Source organism: Sturnira hondurensis, unplaced genomic scaffold (genome assembly GCF_014824575.4).
Source record: "Sturnira hondurensis isolate 20B ecotype Veracruz unplaced genomic scaffold, ASM1482457v3 Scaffold0003090, whole genome shotgun sequence".
Lineage (NCBI taxonomy): Eukaryota > Metazoa > Chordata > Mammalia > Chiroptera > Phyllostomidae > Sturnira > Sturnira hondurensis.
In genome coordinates, this window is record NW_028075721.1 from 9,100,781 (window position 1) to 9,116,576 (window position 15,796).

Sequence of the window (15,796 nt, forward strand, 5' to 3'; positions counted from 1 at the left end):
TCACGCTGTGTGACGCGTCTCCTTACTCTTGGGAAACTTGGGCCTTCCCCCCCCTTTATCGAATCCCATTTCAGACTCTGAACTTTAGAGAAGTGAACACAGGCCTCGTTTCATCAGAGCCAGAAATCAAAAGCTCGGGTAGGGATGAGAAGGAGGTGACTTATTTTGGGCACCCCTGGGTTTCTGATACCGAAAACCAGCCTGACGCACCTGCATGTTCTAACTACTCTGAACCCTGTCAACGTTCCTGTCTGGTCGACACCTTTATAGTTGTGGCTTCCAACTATGGAAGCTATTTTTAGCTTCAAGGACTGCCCTAGTCCGTCTCCTTTTTCCTCTTTTTTCTCCGGCTCCCTGTTCCCCCGCTCTTGTCCCTTCCCACAGAGAGCAGCTCCGAGGCTGGGAGCGGCCAAGTCCTAGCGGTACTGCCCCACCTCTGTGTCTCAGAGCAGGAGGAGAGGATGGGAGGCGCAGGTATGGAGGCCTCAAGGACAGAGGTAGCCGTGGGCTTAAAAGAGACCGTAGCCGCCCCCTCGGGTGTGAGACGGAGAGAGGCACACGTGGGGTGTGTTGACACTGGTGCTGGCGGGCAGAGAGGCCCCTGGATCTCGGCCAGCCCACCCCTTTCCCCTCCAGTGCAGCGCCCTTCTGGCGGCCACGGGCAGACGGTGGCTTCCCTTCACCCATAACTGTGGCCTTGCCATCCTGCCTCCTTTTCAGACCTACTCTGCACTAATCTGTCCTGTTCCTGATGTCAGGACAGGCGCGTCGGCTCCATTCTAACGAATGAGAGGCGTAGGTAAAACTGCGCCGGCAGCTTCTGTTTCCCGCTTCCTTGTCCCTGCGAGTGAGTGTGCTGTCGCTGTGACAGAACGTCCCCGGAGCGAACCTCAGATCGCTTCGGGAGGCAGACCGAGGAATTGGAGTCACGTTGTTGGGGTGGCCCGGCTTTTAAGAGGCCCTTCCTGTACCTCCCAGCCCTGCTGCTGTTGGACGGAGCTGGCAAAGGGCTTTCGGGCCTGAAAACATGCTTAGCTTTCAGGCTCATACGGAGATCTCGATTTTCCTACACGGAGTGTGTGTCCCCTGTACCGTAACAGCGAGAGTGTATTGAAGGCTGCAGCTCCTCAGACGGAGATTCCTGCGAACGGTGTCTCGGGCGAGGTGCAGCATCACGGGTGATCATTTCGTTGGGTGATCATTTCGTTGTGTTCCGTTGTCCCTGTCAGAGTAGAGCGTTGGAACCGGAACACGGGTTCTGTAGAAACCGTGAGGGCGAAGCGGGACTGGGTCTGTACAGTAGAAGACGCAGCCTTGGAAAATGCCCAGCATAGACCGTGTGATTCAAACCCAAAGAAGAGAAACCAGGGCCGGAAGGAAACCCTGCTGTGAGCCCTGAAGTGCAGCGCTCCTGCCTTACTAGACACCCGGGGCCTTAGAACTAGACAGTGAGGGGTGAAAACAGAGTTGGCGTGGGTGTCTTTAAACCGGCTTACACTGTCCTGAGTGATATTCACACAACTCTTAAATTTCGAGGGGGAAGCTTGTCTCTGAGGAGTCCTGTTGTGGCTCCATGCGGACTGTAGTTGGCGTCACACGTGTGCTCCTGACCGCCTCCTGATAGCCATCGACCTTGGGTGTGTCACCCACCTTGGTGGGGACAAAGGGGAACATGAAATTCAGAGCATCCACTTCCATCTATTATGTGAGCGGGGATGCTGATGTGACTAAACCCGATGAGGTGGCCGGTGACCCCGTTTATGTGCGCTGCCCCGGCGGCCGGGAGGACAGACAGCTGGCTCTTCCAGTTCAGGGACGGGTGGGGAGGGGGCCCGAGCCTCTCAGGAGCATTCTGGACTGAAAGTCGAGCTTCTAACTAGGAGTGACTCAGGCTTGTCCCGTGCACTTTCTTCACTGTCCACCTCAAAGGTTCTACCCTTCTGGCTGCCTCTTTTCCACCCAAGAGAGAAGCTTCATTTGTTGAAGATGTTTCCCCTGCTTTTCCCTGGGAACCGGCCTGGTCCCACCTCCGTGGGTAACCGTAGTGGCTGTGAGCCTGGAGCCAGACGTTTACGCGCTGGGTCGCTTGAGCAAGGTCCTGAACCATTCTGGGCCTCTTTCCTCCTGGGTCAGTGAGAGCAGTGACACCAACTTCCCAGTGAGGGTGAACGAGAATCGAGGTCAGCCCTGGCCGTGGGACTGGCGCACGGAGCCCAGGGAGCAGTAGCCACCCTCATCAATACTGTTGGTGTCGCCCCCGCCCCAACCCCCATCTGGGCTGGGTGTCCAGAGCTTCCGTTAGCGGTGACAGAGGGCGGGTTTCTCCGTCCTGCTGGCTCTCCTGGGTCGCAGCTACAACACCCACAGGAGGAGGGTCAGCTCTGGTCGTCAGAGCTCCAACCACCAGCTTGTTCTGTGCGCTTCCCTCTCGGCTAAATGTTAATTGCTCAGGCACACACGGTTCCTTGGCTCGGATGCCTAGCTGTGGGTATATGGCTCAGCTGTCATCCCAAGCCCCTCCGGAAAAACAAAAAGGAGGCCTCTGTGTGATTTCCCAGCAGGCCTTGAGGAAGCAGGGCTCCAGGCAGGCCTGCAGCCCTCTCAGAAGTGAAGGTGTCCCTAAAGGGTATTTCAGCTGACTTTCGGTTGGTACAGACTCAGCAGATGCATTGAAAACTTAAGGTGAAAAAAAAGATACCCCTTACTCACTTCCACCAGATAAACACTGGCTCTTGAGGTTACCAGGCTCCCATAGGTAGGAATCTGCCTGGTGCACTGTCCAGCTAGTGAGAATTACCTGGGAGAAGAGGTCAAGGTGAGTGACTTCCCAGTTTCGGCAGAGAGGAAGAACACACTCACCAGCTTGAGCAGAGGACACAGGGTTGAGGGAAGACGTTCGATGCAATAGGACCAGAGTGGGCTCTGAAGCCTGCCTCTAGCAGATTCGATCAGCTTCTCTGCTTGTTTCCGCATCTCCGCAGTGGTCATCGATGGGCTGTGGGAGGGTTCATCAAGATTATGCCTGTGAAGCACTTGAACACGGAGTGGGAAACAGTGCTTAATACAAGTGTCAGGTGTTACTGGTTCTACACAAGCCTGTGGCGAAGGGGCTGCCTGGAGCTCCTGCAGGCGGGGGTTGGGGGGTTAGGGTAAAGGAGGGAAAGAGGTTAGGATGAACGAAGGAGGGAACTGAGAGGGGCTTCGGAAACTGGTCTCTTGGCTGGTTTCACGGAGCTGGGCCTGGGCCCAGAGGGACACACAGCAGAAACCAGTGGCTGCTGTCAGCAGGGATGGAGCAGCCTTGTTAGGGCAGAGAGCCTGCACGCACGGCAGACCCCAGGGCAGACCCCAGGTGGCAGCGACGGCTGTGTGTGCGTGAGGGGGATCGGAGCACAAGGGACAGAGCGAGGACCAAGAGGAAGAGGGGCGGCGACCAGGTGGTATCGGCTGGGCCAGTGCGTGGGGATGGCAGAGGCCAGAAAACCCACAGTCACCGCTGGGGCCTGTGCGTTCTGTTCACTCTCGAGTACTTAGCAGGCCCGTGTGCTCACTGTGCCTGGGTCTGTGTCAGTTTAACAGGACGGTTACTGTGTGTGTGCAATGCAGGTCCCCAAGGGATGGCACCCGCCTCACAGGCTTGCTGGGGGGAGGGGCTTTCATGTTCATGTCCCAGCTCGTGAGCCCACGGGGTCCCAGCTGAGGAAGGAGCTGACACGGATGTCTGAGACCCTTTATTACCTTGAGTATAAAAATAGAACACGGTCACGGCACTGGAAACAGAGCAGGAATTAGGCGCGGGCTAGGACACGGGGTGCACCAGAGAGAGACACGCTCCTCTCAGAGTCGGCAGCTAGTTACGATTGTAAAAATTTTATTCTCTTTAATAACAATAATTATTCCACGAAAATTATACAAAGTACATTCAATGATTAAGAGTGGCGGGGACGGGAGGGGAGGGAGCCAGTTTGGCCTGGAAGCATCGTGAGTCAACGCCAACAAAGGAAGCCCAGCTGGGCTGGGGAACTTGGGGGTGGAGGTCCGATTGTAAAAAATAAACATGTGGATCATTCAAAAAAAAAAAAAAAAGCCACCCATAAGGAAGCAGGGTGAGCACACGGGTTCCTGGGGGAGGGGGAGGGCCCGCCGGCATGCTGCTGCTGCTGCTGCGGGGGGCTGGCGCTCAGGCGGGCTCCGAGTGGGAGGGGGGCAGGCTTTTATGCTTGAAATACTGCACAACTTGATGGGGCAGCTCCGCCAGCACAGCTTTGGCCAAGGTCTCTTTTGCTGCCTGCAGGGTGGAGGGTGGGGTTTAGAGAGGAGAGAGCAGGTTACTGAGCAGAAGTTGGGAGGGGCACCATTCCCAGAGAGCTGCTCCCGGACGTGTCCCTGGAGAACAGTGTCTGTCTGAAACTGATCCCCCCCACACACACACCATCCCTGTCCAGGTCCGAAAGCCACCGTTAGCAGCGCCGTCCTTTAGGCTAAGTGTAACCATTACTGTGAGCACTTGGGATGCCCAAGAGTAACATTTTAGGAAGGATTTGTGGGGGGGCTTTCCGGGACAAGAGCCGTTGGGAGGCAAGCTGCACAGCCCACTCATCTGGCAGACATCTCCCAAGCACCTTCTCGGCGGGTGTAAACTAGCCGTGTAAACAAGCCGTGACTGTCTGGTTCGCTGCCGAACGCCCAGCACAGGCCAGGCGTGGGGAGGTGCTTGGTCAATGTCAGCAGGAATGAAGGGTGGTCCGTGCCCCGCATTTGGCCTCAGCTACTGCTCCAGGGGAAGGGGCTGAACCATCTCAGGCAAACCAGAGGGGACTGGGCGGAGGTGTGAGGGCCACTGGCTACAAAACAGTTGTCAGTTCTTGCTGGGACTTGCTGAGCTAGAGTACCTGGAGGGGCCCTCATGGCTGAGAGAACTGGGGCCCAAAGAGGTCAAGGACTTGTCCAAGGCCACACAGGGTGCCTCTGGTCAAAGAGAAGGCCCCGGGATCACAATACAGGGTTGGCACCTGAGAGGCTGTGCTCCCTCCGGGACTCTTCATGGGCCACCAGGGGAGCAACCAGGAAGCCAGCCAGCCACAGCCTCTTTTGAGCAGACTCGGGGTCCCCTGCACATAGGAACAGAGTCACCGGCAGGAGCCAGTCCTCCCTGCAGAGGCCCTTAGGGAGAGGAGGCCATCCTAGGACAGTCCTGGCTTTCCACCCGTGGAGTGAGGAGGCTGGGTGAGATGTGATATGAGGAAAGCCTGTCTCGCCTCTAGGCCTCTGCTGTCACCCCCTGCCCCCCAAAACCTTGGCCTGACAGATAACCTGACTTCTGGTCAGCTAGAGGGCTGGCCCTCCCTGCCTGGAGCCCCTGTCTGGATTGGGCACCGCCTCTGTGTCCCATCCGCTTGCTGGAGCAAGTGCTCACCCTGTCACGTGGCCTGGTCTGGGACAGGGCCTGGCAGGGCCCTGGGCACAGCAAAGGCCGTCGGGCAGCACGCAGTCAATGCAGCTGAGGGCAGAGGAGCCCAGGACCTCGGACAGTCCCAAGACCTCCGCCCTTGGTTATTATCATGGCTCTCGGGGTCCTGTAAGGTCATCTCCCCCGCCCGGGCCACACTCACGTTGCGGAACTCTCGAAAGGGCACGAACTGCACGATGTCTCGGGCCGCCTCCTCCCCAGTGTGGGAGCGCAGCACGCGGCTGTCCCCGTCCAGGAACTCCATGGCAGCGAAGTCGGCATTGCCCACCCCCACGATGATGATGGACATGGGCAGCTTGGAAGCCTGCACCACGGCATGCCGCGTCTCCTCCATGTCACTGATGACGCCGTCCGTGATGATGAGGAGGATGAAATATTGCTGCAGGGAGGTCAGCAGGCAGTCAGCAGGGCCCTGAGGCCCCTGGCCCCACTACCCCCTTGCTCCTCTTGCAAATCCTCCTTAGAGCCCTCTGACCCTGGGAGGAAAGTGACTCCTTCCCCAGCTGTAGCCAAATCCCAGCCATCTCCCACAGCACCCTGGACCCTGGGTGCACCCTGACCTGGCCTCAGCCGGGGTAGAAACTGCCCTGGCCCTCTCGCCCTGTGTGTCGAGAGCCTGAGATGTAAGACCTGGCTCTGCCAGTCGCTGCACTGTGGGTCTCTGACCTTCATCTGCAAAGTGGCAGCAGCGTGTCCCCTGAACACCCCAAAGAGAACATGCCTGCCCGGTGGCAGCGGCTCATTGGCTAAAGGATAGCTGCATTCCTAGCAGGCCGGCTGGTGACCGGTGAGGCAGACCATGCTGGCTGGGCCCCTGGACAGAGGAGGCCCTCTGTCCGCCTGCACTCGGGAGCCTGTGCCTCGGCGCATCTCTCAAGCCCAGCGGCACTGAGACACCTCTCGGGGACTCAGCAGGTCATCGCAGCCAGTGCTGCTGGGGCTGTGGGACTCAGGGAAGCAGACGTGGGTCACACGGCAGATGACACAGCACCGAGTCACTGTGGGAAGGGGGTGTTTTGCAGTGGCCTTTATTCTACATGCTGTGCCTAGGCGGCAGCCTCGGTCTGTGCCCGTGTGTCTGTGCTGCCTGGGCCGTTCGCTGGCCTCGTTATCAGCTCAGAGAGAATATGGGAAGCTCAGGGCTTCAGGGACGATGCTCTGCAGCTGGACCTGAGTACCATCGTGCGGTTTCTTACATGTTTACTTTTATTGTTACTCTCCATGGCAAGGGATAATGATTCACTTACAGTGGGTTATAAAGTTTCTGTATCAAATTACTTAAGTAAAAAAAATACTGAAAAATTAGCATGGGTAATAGGTGGCTATAGTCTGGACTTCGAAGGTTGGGGTGAGTGGAGTTCAGGATCGCTCACCATGCGACCTGTGACCTGTGGGCAGAGGCCCTGGGGCTCCAGGCTGGCTGAGGTGGAGCTCAGTTCTGTCCTCAGTACCCTCTGGCCCCTTTTGGGGTGAACTTGGTCCCCCTGTCCATGATTAGCAAAGCGCTTCTGCCCCCAATATTCCCTGTATAGAACTTTCGCCTTCTCCTCTGACTCTTCTGGTTTTCAGGAGAGGAAATGGGGGCCCAGACCAGTCAAGGTCATGGAGGGCAGGCCCAAGGCAGCCCCCACACCAGCATTTGGCTACCTTCTCACCCATTTGCTCCCTGAGGGACCTACAGAGGATACAAATCCAGCCTCCGAGGGTGCCTGGCTCTCCTGCTTGTCCCCCAAGCACAAACTGTGGAAGGAAGGAGGGGGTGAGTCACGCGGAGGCATGGACCCCATGATCATAACCCCGTCCTTGCAGCAGTAGACTGGCGCCTGCACTGTGCCTTTAAGAGATCAATCCCTTGGCTGGGGATACCTGTTGCTATGGAGATGGCAGCCTGAATCCCTGCAGTGGAGGGCTGTTGCTGCCAGCCCCCCATCCCTGGGGTTGACCGGGACTCAAGGCCCTCGTCCCCGCATGGCTCACCAGCGTCCCAGCACTCCTTCCCCAAGTGGGGTGCTTCCATTGCCCCAGAAATATTCCAGAGCACCCAGGCTGGCAGGAAGGAAGGCACTGAGAGGCCTGGCAATGAGGAAGAGAATGGGTGGGACTGGCCTCCAAGCCCCTCCCAGCCCAGATGGTCTCCCTGCTCCACCACCCCAGGCCCTCTTGACTCCCCCCATTCCATCAGCCACACCTCCGCACTGCAGTGCTCAGGCCTGGGCCCTGCTCAGAACCCTGGAGCCTTCTTCCCAGGGCAGTGGGTGCAGACAAGGCCCAGGTTGCTGCGGGACCGTGGGCACCAACTAACAGGGTGACGAAGTCCCTGTTGACACACAGTGACCACACAGGCCCTCCTTGTCACCCTCACCCTGTGATTCTTTTAGAGATGAGATGGGCTGAGCCTGGGTACGTGACTTAACTTCAGGCCTCCCAGCCGGGATAGCTCAGTCTTGATTCTAAAGCAAGCCTAGCTGACTCCAGAGTTGGTGCTCTCTCCTCAATGTCCTCCTCTGTGGCAGCTGTCTCTCCTGTAGTGAGGCCTGCACCCTCTCACCCAGCACCCCAGTGTTGGGAGTCCAGAATGTCCAGGATAGCAGCCCATGGCACTGGACTTGAACCCTCGCTCCTGTGTGCCAACCAGCTAGCCGTGATGCCCACACTCATGTGTTTGGCTTCAGTTCGGCGTCATCAGTCTTGGCAATGGACGTGCAGCTGACAAGTCCTGGGCTCCTGGCCTATTGTGGTGCAGAGCCGGGGTTGTCCAGGAGCCCCTGAGGTCCACAGCCCCACCCCCAGACAGTTGGGAAGGGACCTGGGAGGGGGCTGTGGAAGGGGAGGATGAAGGGCAGAATCGGGCAGGAGGAGGTGGGACAGGGCCCAGCTGCCCCAGGGACAGTCCTGTACGCTGCCCCAAGATTTCCCACCTCCACGTGAGCCCTTCCTGGTTTACTTCCTTCTGCCTAGCATCCCCCCCACCCCCCCCACCGCCACAGCTCCACAACCCACCTGAGCATCTCGGCCCCATCCACCCCAAGCAGACGAAGGCTCTCCCCAGTGCTGAGCTTTGCTTCCACTGCCAGACTGCCCGTGGGGAGGGCTCTTCCTGGGGACAGTCCTCTCCCCGCAGCCCCCGCCCTGAGCGCCCCTCAGCATAGCCCCTTGCACCCTCTTCTCCATCGCTGGGGCCTGGCACCCCGTCTGTGCTCCGGAAACATAACGCATCTCTAGCAGGTCAAACCCCAAACCCAAACTCAACACATTTCAAGGATCACCTTGCACCTTTTGCCTGGACCAGAGCTTCTTCAGCTTTCTGAAACTCTAAATAGCCACTAATCCACTTAATGTTGTGATTTGACTTCTAAGAAACTGACTTGACCAAAACAGTCCCAGGCAGAGTCCGAGGAGGCTGCACTCACTCCCTGGCTCATTTCTGAGAAGTCGGTTGCTGAAGACCCTGGGAGCAGGAGCTGAAGGCAGATCCCCAGGGTCCCGGCTGCTTCCTAGCTTCCCCTCTACTGGAACTTCAGACACCTAGAGGGCCAGCCGGGAATGGGCCATGACAAGAAGGCCTGACTTTTATGGGCCAGAGCAGAGGGGAAGATGAAGGCCCCATGATAGGAACCCCCTGGCCCCCCAAGAACCTCCCAGTGCCCTTCAGTGGTTCCCCTGCCCTCAGAACATCCAGATTCCTCACTAGCTCCCACGGCCCTCTGGGAGCTGGCTCGCCTTTCAGCCTCGCCTACCCTCAGCTCAGCCCTCTCACACCACGCTCTTTCCTTCACTTAGGCCACACGCCATGCCTCCAGGCCTTTGCAGATGCTGTTTCCTCTGCCTGGGACGATCCACACATGCACGCACACATGTTCACACATGCATGCACACATGTTCACACATGCACGCGCACACACCCAGCCTTTGCAAGGCCGACTCTGAAGCATCCTCTGAGGCTCAGCTTGGCCATCCCTTTTCCAAGAAGCCCTCCCCGGGCCGTCCGTCTGGGTGAGGGGCCACCTTTATGATGCTGGACTTCTGTCATCACAGTTTTAATCGCACCCCAGCTGCTGCTTCCTGGCCCGGCTCCCCCACTAGACTGCAGGTTCTGGGAGGACCGAGGCCTCATCCTGCACATCACAGACTACCCCCACCCCAGTGCCGCACGGAAATATTCTCAGGAAAGATGTGGTGTGTGAATGAATGGAGAGTAGAGCCCTGCCTAGAGAGATGCTTCCTACCACCTGCTGTCTGTTTCCTGCCCGTGGGCGTGCATGCATGGGCATATGTCTGGGACCGGGAGGGTGAGGCCACGCCAGAGCGGCTGCATAAAAGCATCCGTTAATCCACCAATCTAATCCACTGATCGTTTTCTTTTGCCTTGGGCCTGAATGTACTCAACATCACCAAGTGCTGGCCCAAGAGGGGTCCCCAGAAGATGCGGCTGCCCACATGTGGTTGAACCCTCACCGTGGTTCTCTTAGGCAAATTGTTCCATCGCCTGTACTATTTGGGTGAAGAAACATGTTCAGAGAGCTTAAGCAACCTGCCGTGGGTCACACAGCCATGCCGTGGCGGAGCTGGGGTTTGAACCAGGTTTATGGGGTCCAGAGCTGGGGGTTGAACCACCAGACAGCCCACCTCCTCCACACTTAGTGCAAGGTGAGACGTAGGACAGAGTACAGGCAGGAGGCAGAGACCTGGCAGTATCTGTTCTTGGACATCATGTAAGTGGGGACAACAGAGACTCCCTGGTCCCACTCCTGATGCTGGGAGGTGGCCCAAACTGCGGGAGGAATGACAGGAGGAAGCTGTCTCCCCAGGTTGGGAGGACCAGATCTCGATGACATGGCTGGGGTGTCGAGAGGATTAGGACTGGTCAGGATTCGGACTTGCTCAGAGACAGGGTCACAGCCAGTCTTCCCTCTGGGGACCCTCAGTAGTCCCCCAGAACACAAAGACTCTTTCCTGGGCTTGCCCAGGGCCTGGGCCCCCTGCACACCAAGGATCCAGCAGGTGGGGCCCGTGTCTCCCCAGGACGCTGTCTTCCGCCCAGTCCTGCCAGGCCAAAGGGCCCAGGAGAGACACTGGCTTCATTCCTGCTCCTGCCTTCTGTTTTTCACCCAAGAATGCAGGTCTTTTTTTCCATTGCTTTGAAAGCTGGCTCAGGCAATAACAGACTGGGAGGGACACTGGCCTGGCCGGTTGTAGGTGTCTTAACAATTCCAGCCAAACCCCCAGGAATTTTATAAAAAGCCACTCCCTGGCCTTTCTCAGACTGTGTCCCATTCAGGCTGCCCCAGATGCTCACGGCACCCCTGGGGGGGTTCCCTTCTGCCCTTGCATGAAGGAAACAGGTTCCAAGCTGGGAGGGGGCTTGTCCCAGGCCCTCAGCTGCCACCACAGGGCAGGGACTAGAGCAGATCATGTCCCCGAAGCAGGAAGGACCAGGACCGCCTTTCACCACAGCTGACCCTCACCCACCGACTTCCCTCCTGCCCATCCCTGACCTCTGCTGGGTGGACCTCTTCCGGAACTTGCTTCTCAACACCACCCCCGGGAAGGAGATATGTTAGTATTTTGTCTGTACACATGATACAGCTGAAGCTCAGAGAGGTTAAATGACTTCCCCACATCACACAGTGAGGAAGGGGTAAGGGCAGGATTCAAACGCTGGGAGCTGGCCCCAGGGTCCCCTTCCCCACAGGCCCACTGCTGCCTCCCAACGACCAGACCATGTCCTGCTGTCCTGCCCTCCCCAGGCCGGCCCTGGTGTCCTCTCTCATAATCTCCCCCGTTCTGTCTTCGCTGCCACCTGCCAACGTCCACCTCTCTAGAGACCAAGTAGAGGTGCCAGCCTCCTGTGGGCGGTCCCAATGGAACCAGACCCCCTTCCCTTGGGGAGACTCCTATTGCAGAGTCAGGGCGGGTACTGGTGGTTGGTGTGGGGGGCATGGTGGCCCTTCAGTGACCCCTAACACTAGCATCAGGCCTGGGGCTGGAGGGTGGGAGAGCACCAGGGCTGCAGATGCCCAGGACGTGGCTGCTTGCCGAATGTTCCAGATGCACGCAGCAGCCCTGGCAGCCGCAGGCCAGGCCAGGCTCCAGCCACAGCCACAGCCACATCACTGAACACCTGGCCGGCCAGACAGTTCCTCAGCGTGAGGCAGGGGCTGCGCTACTGGAACTAGGGGCTCAGAGGGTCAGCATTAGAACTGTGGGGACCGGCCTCCTGGCTTCCACGTGCACCCTCTGCCCCGGGGAGGCACCTCCCACAGGTCGCAGGCCCATTTCCTACCAGGCACGAACGGAACTGCTGACTCTCCCTCGGCTCTATGCTCCAACAGGCCGGGACTAATCAAGCTGAGCTTGGTGCAACCCCCCTATCATACCTGCAGGTAGACTGAGCCACAGAGAGGCATCTGGGATTTTAAAACAAAGGAAGGCAGAAGAGCCAGCTAGCCAGCCCCATGGGGGTGGGTGGGGGATGCGCTTCAGTCTGGCTCTCCCTTGTGACAGGCAGGGAGGGCCCAGTCAGTGCCACCCCGTCCTGCAGGTCCACACTGGTGGCCGCCTACTCACCGTGGCTGTGGGCTGCTGCGTGGCCTGGGCTGCAAACCGGGCCACGTGGTTGATGATGGGAGAGAAGTTGGTGGGACCGTAGAAGCGGATGTGGGGCAAGCAAGCCGAGTATGCCTGGGCGATGCCATCCACGCCTGCCTCGGAGACAAGAGTCGAGATCAGCCCGGTCCTCCCGGACCCGCGCCCACTGCCAACAAGTGTCATTTCAGGCTCACCCCAAACGCACCTGCCAGAAGCTCTCACAGAGCAGAGCCAGGGTGGTGAAGAGCCCTGAATACAGAGTCAGACAGACTTGAGTTCAAATCCTGCCTTTCAACTTCTTAGCAGTGGGACCTGCGGCACATTTAATCTTGCTGTGCCTGTTTCCTTGTCTATTCACAGGTCTGACAGTCTACCTTTGGGCAGGTGGCTGGAAGGGGTCCAGCGGGCTTGGAAAAGGGCCTTGGGAAGCCACCTGGAGTCCAGTCTGGACACGCGATGGCTTCTGCTCAGGCTTGTTAGGGGGACTGAGACGCTGGCACAGCCCCTGCACACAGTAGGTGCTCTGTAAACAGCCACCATTCTGAGCCTAAGAATATCCACCGGCCCCGTGGTCCTCTCCAGAAGGCCGCTGGCCGGAAATCAGGTTGACTAATGTGAACTTGGACAAACATCTCTGGAGACCTGCTCCAAACCCAGCATGGTTTCCCCAGCAGGCGTGCAGGGTCACATTTCTTGCCAACAGATGGTTTCTGAGTCACAGCATCGTCCCCAAGTGCATCGTCGGAGCCTGGATGGCATTTCCCTTCCAAGTACAAACCAGGCCCCGCTTTGAGGGTCCCTGCGGAAGGTGGACGGCTCGCCCAAGCCCAAACCTCCGCTGAAAGGTTCCATGGAGGCAGGGACGACCCTGTTCCACACCCACCTGCAGCCCCCTTTCCTCTTCCAGCACTTTCTTAACGGACTCTCGGGGGCTCCGAAATCCTCCAAAGCTTTTTCGGGGGTGGGGTGGGGGGTGGGAAGCAAAGACCACGCCCATGGCCCGCCCTTTCCGCCTCCTCTCCCCTAAGCACCCTCAACCCTTGGATGCCACAGCTCTCAAAGGCAGAGTGGGCGAGGCAGGGCCCTCCCCGCAGAGCGGGCAGAAGTGAAAGGCAGGTGTGCCATTTTCCACCCTTGCCTCCTCCCGGTCTACGCAGGGCTTCCTGGCAACGCTTCTCTTAATTCTCACCTGACCCCAGTGATGTGAGCTAAGCAGGCGTCACACTTCCCCAGGGCAGGCAAGAAGGCAAAGGCTCAGAGAGGTGCAGTGATCTCCCCAAGGTCACACAGCCAGGAAAGGGCGGCAGCTAGCCCGGAATGCAGGACCACCTGACTCTAACCTCCAACCCTTCCCCCAGCTGTCGTGCTGAGAAAGCGTGAGGAGGAGGGGAGAGGAGAAAGGTAAGAAACCTGTACTCTTCTCTCCCTCCACCCAGGGCGCTGGTCTGGTGCAAACCCAGGGCGGGTGCAGGTATGCTCAACACTCACCTGAGCAGAAGGGGTTGGTGGGGTTGAAGTTGATGGCAAATTCGTGGGAGACCTGAAATGCAGAGAAAATGCTCAGCTGGCAGCCTCCTGGCCCCAAACCTGCTCCCAGGCCACCCACCTGCCAGGCCCAGGCTCCCACTGGGGGCACCTGGCTCTTTACTCACACACACCCCCTCCCCCCGCAAGGTCAGGGCTATGGAGACCCCCACATCCACTTTCACCTCCACTGCTGGGTCTGACCCACACACAGAGAACCAACCAAGAGCCTTCCACATCAGCCCACTCTGTCCTGCAGGATCAGGGCTGCCTGTGGCTCCTTGCCCCACTTCGAGAGTCCCTGAGTGGGTCAGAGATGCCCCTTGGTCACCAACTCTCACTGTGGTCGGGGCTGTACTGGAGTTCCCTTCATCAAAGGCTGACCTGTACAATCCTGGACATCACCGGACCCAGGACAGTCCGGGAACCCACAGGGACCAATAACTAGCCTCCTTTTAGGGCTGCAGGAGGGACTGGGATAGTACAGAACCTGAGGCCTCAGGAGAGGCCAGAACTCAGCTGGGGGACCTCCTTACTCTCCCTCCCCCCACCCACAGCCAAACTCCCCACTCAGCCCCTTTGCCACAGGCCACGCCTCCTGTCCATGCTTTGCAAGCATGTCCTCACTCCTTCCTCACAACAGCCAATGGGGGAAGGCCTATTATTACCCCATTTTTTAGATGATGAAACTGAGACACAGAACGTACTAGAGTGTTCTCACTGTCTCACATTTACCAAAGGGCAGAGCTGGGAGTAGAACCGAGGTCAGGCTGCCTCCTGAGCTCATGTTCAGTGAATCCACTACCCTCAGAAGGTGTTCCTGCCCCCAAGGGTTTTAACTCAGGAGGGTGGAGAGGCCCAGGCCACGGAACAGCTTTAGTCTGGGTGCCAACAGTCCCAGACAGAGCTTTAGCTCTGAGGCACCGCTCCTGAGGTGCTGGGAGGCCAGTGACCCCATCCCACAAATAAACAAGCGGAGGCCCAGAGAGGGGCCCCCAGGTGCCAAGCCCACGCAGGAGAATGGGTCAGGGACCCAGGTCCCTCATGCATCACGACAGGGTTGGACCCCGGACCTTGGGGATCCCTCCTGGGCCAAGAGGGTAGGGACTGGGCTCGGGGAGTTCACCCTAGTGCTGCACTGTGGGTGGCAGCTGGCCCGAGGAGAAGACACCCTCCCTATACTAGGGACTGGGCGGTTCTGTTCTTTGTTCCTTCAGCCCTAAGTGCCTGGCATGGAGCCAGTCCCCTGATGCCTATCTTGGGCCCTGACCCTGCCCAGGGGCACCCTTCACCCTGTCCCCAGTCTGGGCTCCAGGTGTAGAGGCCTGGGGTCCAGGTGTAGGGGCCGGAGGTCCTCGTTGCCATGGCAACATCATGAGCCTCTGTGGAGATTTAGAGGGGGCTTGTACAGAGGGGGTTGAGAGAGGAAAATGGTTGTCAGGGAAACAGGCCTCCTGTGGGCCAATCATTTCCTGCAAAATCAGATTTTAGGAGATTCTAGAGACCAAGGGAAAAGCCCCGCTCCCAATAGGGATGGGTTATTATTTTCCCTTCCTGGCCACCCAGCCTCTTCATTCCCGGCTGCTCTCCCCTCTTTGGGGAGGGTCTGGCCTGGGCTCAAGTGCATGGGGCTGTAGGGGGCCACCCTCCAGCCCGTGGCCTCTCTGGTTACTTACTCCAGCAGCCCCATTTCACAGGTGGTAAAACTGAGGGTCAGAGAAGGCTAAGGAATGCCTTGGTCCCATGGGTGACCCACAGCAGAGCCAGGAGCGTATCTGGGGGACAGACAGTGTCCACGCTGCCTGTGGACAGCCCCGTCTTGTGCTCGTGGCCCTGGTTTGCCTGGAAAATGCCACTAAACAGAACAGCTTCCTGGAGGCCACCCCAAGCCAATTGGGGGCCCTTGGGGAGTGGCCGGCTGCAGGTCTTTGCAGGGCTCCCTGCACGGCCTGTGACACTCAGTGGTCCCCACTCACCCGACCTGGCCCTGCCTGGCCCCTGCTCAGTGAGTTACTTAAGGCATTGCTCCCCATGGTCCTGGCAGGGGCAGGACACTAGAAGGTGACTCCGAGGAAGCTGGCCTCAGAGGGACTGTCCCCCATAAGCCTCAGTTTCCCCATCTGTAAAGTGGGGAGAGTCATAACCTGTGTTCTTCTCCACCCCAGTCCTTCCTCTGGCTGCTGTCTCTCTCTTCATCCGACTTAAGTCAGGCTC

The 15,796-nt window shown here is 58.4% G+C and overlaps 1 protein-coding gene across 1 annotated transcript in view; it reads right to left on the minus strand.

Moving 5' to 3' along the window:
- Window positions 1-3,851: 3,851 nt before the first annotated feature.
- CPNE2 (copine 2) overlaps window positions 3,852-15,796 on the minus strand; it is a 39,211-nt gene continuing 27,266 nt past the window's right edge. The window contains exons 13-16 of the mRNA XM_037041659.1: window positions 13,547-13,598; window positions 12,038-12,171; window positions 5,613-5,849; window positions 3,852-4,288 (exon numbers count right to left, since the gene is read on the minus strand). Of these exons, the coding sequence (XP_036897554.1) occupies window positions 4,181-4,288; window positions 5,613-5,849; window positions 12,038-12,171; window positions 13,547-13,598 (531 nt within the window). The 3' untranslated portion in view covers window positions 3,852-4,180. The remainder of the gene's footprint in view (window positions 4,289-5,612; window positions 5,850-12,037; window positions 12,172-13,546; window positions 13,599-15,796) is intronic.